The sequence below is a fragment of the Panonychus citri genome, unplaced genomic scaffold (assembly GCF_014898815.1).
Source record: "Panonychus citri isolate SS breed McGregor unplaced genomic scaffold, ASM1489881v1 Contig00121, whole genome shotgun sequence".
In the NCBI taxonomy this organism is placed as follows: domain Eukaryota; kingdom Metazoa; phylum Arthropoda; class Arachnida; order Trombidiformes; family Tetranychidae; genus Panonychus; species Panonychus citri.
In genome coordinates this window covers 186,258-193,101 of record NW_026515526.1, presented here as the reverse complement: position 1 = coordinate 193,101, position 6,844 = coordinate 186,258, and the positions used below count along the sequence as shown (strand labels likewise).

The window sequence follows — 6,844 nt, the reverse complement described above, 5'->3', positions numbered from 1 at the left end:
GAAAAGAGAGTTGTTGAAACAAGTATAAAAAATGAAAAGGGAACTGAATTCAATAGAATTTATGGAAAACATATTAATACGAAGCAAGGACGAATGAAAGTTAGCAAAGAAAAATGAATGAAACAGAAAACAATGAACCATGCCGCATCCTTTGCCGGAATTTACTAGAAAGAAGAGCGAACAGTAAGCCAATGGTTAAAGGAAAAGAGCCATGTAATAACCAATAAGAAAAGAGATAAGTTAAAACAAGTAGAAAAGCGTAAAGAAAACTGTATTCAATTGAATCTATGGAAACATATTGATACGAAGCAAGGCTGAATGAAGTTTATCGAAGAAAAAGGAATGTAACAGAAAATTATAAACCATGCCGCATCGTTTTCGTGAATTAACTAGAGAGAAGATTGAACGGTAAGCCAATGGTTAAAGGAAAAGACAATCTATTAACGAATGAGAGAAGAGACTTGTATAAAAAACGAAAAGGGAACTGAATTCAATAGAATTTATGGAAAACATATTAATACGAAGCAAGGACGAATGAAAGTTATCAAAGAAAAATGAATGAAACAGAAAACAATGAACCATGCCTCATCCTTTTCAGGAATTTACTAGAGAGAATTTCGAACAGTAAGCCAATAGTTAAAAGAAAAGACAACTAACTAACCAATGAGAAAAGAGACTTGTTGAAACAAGTAAAAAAGCGAAAAGGGAACTGAATTCAATAGAGTTTATGGAAAACATATTAATACGAAGCAAGGACGAATAAAAGTTATCAAAGAAAAATGAATGAAACAGAAAACAATAAACCATGCCTCATCTTTTTCAGGAATTTACTAGAGAGAATTTCGAACAGTAAGCCAATAGTTAAAAGAAAAGACAACTAACTAACCAATGAGAAAAGAGACTTGTTGAAACAAGTAAAAAAGCGAAAAGGGAACTGAATTCAATAGAATTTATGGAAAACATATTAATACGAAGCAAGGACGAATGAAAGTTATCAAAGAAAAAGGAATAAAACCTAAAACATTAAACCATGTTGCATCCTTTTCAGGAATTAACTAGAGAGAAGATTGAACGGTAAGCCAATGGTTGAAGGAAAAGACAATCTATTAACTAATGAGAGAAGAGACTTGTATAAAAAACGAAAAGGGAACTGAATTCAATAGAATTTATGGAAAACATATGAATACGAAGCAAGGACAAATAAAAGTTATCAAAGAAAAATGAATGAAACAGAAAACAATGAACCATGCCAAATCCTTTTCAGGAATTTACTAGAGAGAATAGCGAACGGCAATCCAATAGTTAAAAGAAAAGACAACCATCTGAATGATCTATCTATATGAATGATCGATCATTGATAAAAATAAAGCCAATTGTTTGAAGAAAGGTATTCATTTTGAACCAAAAGCTAATAAATTATAAAAAATAAAGCTAATGGTGTGAGCAGAGATATTCATTTTGAGCCAATGGTCGATCATTGATAAAAAATAAAGCCAACTGTTGGATGAAAGACTTCGTTTTTGGACCAATAGTGTAAGCAGACTCATGAATTTTGAACGTATCGTTTATCAATGGTAAAAAGTTAAAACCAATTGTTTGGAGAGAGATATTTATTTTGAGCCAATGGTTGGTCATTGATAAAAATAAAGCCAATTGTCTGAAGAAAGGTATTCATTTTGAACCAACAGTTGATGAATTATAAAAAATAAAGCCAATAATGAAAAGAGATATTTATATATATTTATATTTATATACGAAAGATAATTGACTCGGTGTTCACATTTCTCGCAGAAAAAAATTGATTATTTATGGTTCATCGGTGGCTTCATGGCATATATTGCAAAGAGAACTAAATCTTTTAATGATATTGATATACAGGGCGTTTTTTCGTAATAGCCGTAGTGGATAAAAAACGCCCTGTATTTCTAGATGTGCTACTGAAGTTCTACAAACTGATAAACGAACATTTTATGTTTTACGGTTAGAAGAAACTTTCGGATTTTACGGTTTGAATTTATACTACATCTACTATATAATACATACATACTTCAGAAAGATTGCTATGCAATTGTGAGAATAGAACCAAGATGCAATGTAGTTGAAAACTCAATCGGAAAATGTTTCAACGTTTTGCCTTTTTTACACTCATAGTTGCAGAATTGTGAATAACATAGCTTGGCCTAACCAAACAACAATCAAGTTATAGATTAACGCTTATTAATTCAACAAAATTCACTTCTCACGAATATTTCATTTCATATCTCATCACAAGTTTTTGTTTATGAATTTACTGCTGTTAGATAAATAATAATGTGATTTTTTGAATGAAATTGATTGGCGTGCGATACTAAAAATAATCTCTAGTTAATAGTATATAAGTTCCCACAAAGTTATTCTGGATATTCCAGAACAACTCAACAAGTTTCAAAATATGGTTCAGCCTTCTGTTATAGCTAAAACTTTATTGACAAGTGTAAGTGGCTCGGTAGAAGAGCTAACCGATGATTCGTGTGAACGAATTGACTCGGTGTTCACATTTCTCGCAGAGAAAAAAATCGAACATTCATGGTTCATCGGTGGCGGCTTCATGGCATATATTTCAAAGAGAACTAAAACGTTTGGTGATATTGATATATTTCTAGATGTGCCATTGAATCTCTTCAAAGTGATAAACGAACATTTGGCGTCTTTGGGGTTAGAAGAATCTTGGCAGCTGGATTACGCATTGGATTTATACTACATCAAAAGATCTTACGGCTCGGGAAAATTTCAGTTACATTTAACAACACTAGGAAAAACTGATGATACCGAGTCTTACATGAATAAAGTGATCAGTGATTTTGATCTTAAAATTTGTGCTGTAGGATACAATCCAGTTACGCTGCGAATCAATCAATATGATATGTCTCATGAGGATAAACTTTCACACCCTGATCGTGTTACGAAGTACATGCAACGTGCATCTAATCCTGAGCTTTGGAATTTCAAACTGATGGATATCAACGAATACAAAAATGGAATGAATTCGCGAAGAAAACTTCTGCGGCCAAAACTCGACGCTGAAATGAGGGAACAAAGAAATCTTATATATACAAAAATATAGAATATGAAAATATACAAGTGCATTAAAGCGGTTGTAAACATTAAAATATAAAAAATAAATAAGAGAAAACTTGTTGATCATGTTAAACTATGGTGAATCAGAATTTATTTATTTGAAGTTCACCGCCCGAGAAGTCTGAAAATATAATGGAAAATAAAGCCAATGGTGTGGGCAGAGATATTCGTTTTGAGCCAATGGTTACTCATTGATAAAAAATGAAGCTCATTGTTGGAAGAAAGACTTTTATTTTGGACCAATCGTTCATCAATGATAAAAAATAAAACCAATTGTTTGGAGAGAGATATTTATTTTGTGCCAATGGTTGTTCATTGATAAAAATAAAGCAAATTGTTTGTAGAGAGATATTTATTTGCAACTAATAGTTTAAAAATGATAAAAAATAAAGCTAATGGCGTGGGAAGAGATTATCATCTTGAGCCAATGGTTGATCATTGCTAAAAATAAACCCAATTGTTCGAAGAGAGATATTCATTTTAAACCGCTAGTCGGTAACTTATAAAGAAACAGAGCCAATGATGTGAAAAACGATATTTATTTTCAACCAATAGTTTGCTAATGATGGAAAATAAAGCCAATGGTGTAGGCAAAGATATTCATTTTGAGTCAATGGTTACTCATTGATGAAAATGAAGCCAATTGTTGGAAGAAAGACTTTTATTTTGGACCAATCGTTTATCAATGATAAAAAATAAAACCAACTGTTTGGAGAGAGATATTCATTTTGAATCAATAGTTGGTGAATTATGAAAATAAAGCACATATTGATGAAAGAGAAAGCCAATAGTGTCGAAAGAGATATTTATTTTCAACTGATAGTTTGCAAAAGATAAAAAATAAAGCCAATAATGTAAAAAGAGATATTTATTTTGACCTAATGGTTACTCATTGATTAAAGAGAAAGCCGATAGGGTCAAAAGAGATATTTATTTTCAACAAATAGTTTAATAATGATAAAAAATAAAGCCAATTGTTTGTAGAGAGATATTCATTTTCAGCCAATGGTCGATCATCGATAAAAAATAAAGCCAACTGTTGGATGAAAGACTTTGTTTTTAGACCAAAAGTGTAAGCAGACTAATGAATTTTGAACCAATGGTTGGTCATTAATAAAAATAAAGCCAATGGTTTGAAGAAAAATATTCATTCTGGCCTAATGGTTACCCATTGATGACAAAGAAAGCCAATAGTGTGAGAAGAGATATTTATTTTCAACTAATAGTTTAATAATGATAAAAAATAAAGCTAATGGTGTGGGCAAAGATATTCATTTTGAACCAATGGTCGATCATTGATAAAAAATGAAGCCAATTATCGGATGAAAGACTTTTATTTTGGACCAATCGTTTATCAATGATATTAAAATAAAACCATTTGTCTGGAAAGAGATATTTATTTTGTGCCAATGGTTACTCATTGATAGTAAATAAAGCCAATTGTTGCAAGAAAGGCCATATAGTTGAATGAAAACATATAAACAGCTATGAACTACTGAATAGAGCTAGAACTATACTGTGAGCATTTGAGAGCTTCTTGCAAGCGAGATAATAAATGTGCAATAATATGAAATTTTTAAGGTGCTAAATTTTTATTATTCAATATTTATTTTTCGCTGTTAAACTCAATAAGAAGGGTGCAGAAATATTTCCACAGTATCACGCCCGTATTGATTTTGTACATTGCATTTATAACTACCAAGATATCCCTCAAAAACTTTTCGTATGAGTAAATCCCCAGATGGTAACATTTTGAAGTTGTAGAAGTATTCAAGATCTAAACCACCAGAATCAGTCCATTCAATCGATTCACCAGGAGCTTGGTTTGTGCGACAGGTTAAAATAGCAGGGTATCCAATTTTTGCTAAGATAGTATGAGTCCATGTACGAATGTATGGTATAGTATTATTAGTTTTTTGTTGATTAGCAGCTATTTTACGAGATGGATCGGTAAAATTTCGAGGAGATGCTGTAACATGAAAAGTTTTGTTAAGATAATTATCCATGCCATTTGTAACCATGAAAGAGTATTGACCAGCATTATGTATAGTTGCGATTGGTATATGGAATTTTGATTTGATTGCGGCTATATTTTTAATGTATGGTGAATAGCCACGCATAGCGACTGAATCTTGATCCTCACTGTCATGATTTAAGATGGATGTCATGTTCGTAAACCAGTGAACGTTTGGTGGTGGACTACCGACGAAAAAAAATTCCAAAGTTAAGTTATCTCCAACATTAAACTCGTAATGGTCGATTGGTCTACTTAGAAGCTTGATGAATCCCCAGTGGTTAATATGAGTACCGTTTGGTTTGATGTTTGCTGAAGCAAGCAATAAGTGAGAACAGAAAACGATAACAATAAAGGCAAACATATTTGATTAATGATAAATTTCAGTTTGAGTTTTCGAGTTTATATACAAGTAGATTATTGTAGGTATTTCGAACCGATCGCAAACCTTGTCACCCATGAGTATTTGTTAAATTTTGCATAGGTTTTTATAATAGTGTTAATGTAACTATCTTGTGCAAACATCATTGCAAAGACGAGTAAAAAAAAGCTGACAAATGTAAAGATCCACAGCATGTTGACTGTAAACGAAGAAAAAGTTAACAAATTACTAGCAAGCAGTAAGTCTAAACTATCGACGACGATAATTGCTAACCTAAGTGTCAGGGGTGATAGAAATTCTGCGTGCAAACCTAAATATATTGTAAAATCTTTAACATGGGATCAAGCTAGTCGAATGATTAAAGATATATTCAGACGCCTTAATTTGTTGGAAGAAAGCAACCTGACAAAACGAGCGGTTACATTTATTGGTTTTTGTAAGTACCGTGGTTATTCACTCGCAACAACAAGAAAATATTTTAACGAAGCTAAACGTATAGGAGTATTTGGTGAAAATATCTCTATTATACCTGATGCATTGTATTTCGATAAACATGTTCATCAAAGGCTGATTAGTGATGATGTTTTCAGTAAATTTGTTTCCCATCTGCAAGCAAACTGGAGTATGTACACTGCTCCATTGTTGACCGCTTTTTACACAGGTCTACGAAGTAACGAGATTTTACAAATAGATACCAAAATATTGAACCAGCTTTCTGAGCGAAGAAAAATTGTAGACATTGTAAGAAAAGATACAAGAAACAAAACGACATCGGTACCTTCTGTTTTAACTCCAAATCATTGGAAGCCTGTTTATTATGAAAACTTTAATAAATTTATAAAATCTTTACTTGTCTTGTATGAAGATAAGTATAATGGTTATCTGAAGCATGGTATCAACTCTCAGTTGTTCGATGTATCCGGACCAAGTACTCTTGTTTATCGAATGCATATTGAATTTTACAAGGCAAACAATTTTTTCCCACCAAAAGGATTTGGAATACATATTTTTCGTAATCAGATTGCTCGAAAACTTGCATCAAAATGTAAAAACATACACATTATCAAAGAATGGTTAGGTCATAAAAATATAAAAACGACAAAAGGTTACATTAATGAGTATTACAATAATATGGGGAAAGAATTTGATAAGCTAACGGATAAGCATTATGCTGAAATGAAAAATTTATTATCAATGCAATCGTATGATTAGCAAGTTTTGGTTTTACAACTGGCTAATAGAGATTGCTTTTTTGATATTTTCAATGTTTTCAATATCTTGTCTAGTAAATCAATAGGCAAAATAGTCTGTGAAATGAAAACCTTGCTCTT

The 6,844-nt window shown here is 31.8% G+C and overlaps 2 protein-coding genes across 2 annotated transcripts; one reads left to right on the top strand and one right to left on the bottom strand.

Annotated features, from left to right (window-relative positions):
* Window positions 1-4,742: 4,742 nt before the first annotated feature.
* Window positions 4,743-5,495, bottom strand: LOC128390507 (zwei Ig domain protein zig-2-like). The gene has a single exon (XM_053350238.1). The coding sequence runs from the start codon at window positions 5,493-5,495 to the stop codon at window positions 4,743-4,745; it is 753 nt and encodes a 250-aa protein (XP_053206213.1).
* Window positions 5,496-5,660: 165 nt separating this feature from the next.
* LOC128390498 (uncharacterized) lies at window positions 5,661-6,844 on the top strand. Its single transcript, XM_053350227.1, has one exon. It carries the CDS (start codon window positions 5,706-5,708, stop codon window positions 6,723-6,725), a length of 1,020 nt encoding a protein of 339 aa, XP_053206202.1. The 5' UTR covers window positions 5,661-5,705; the 3' UTR covers window positions 6,726-6,844.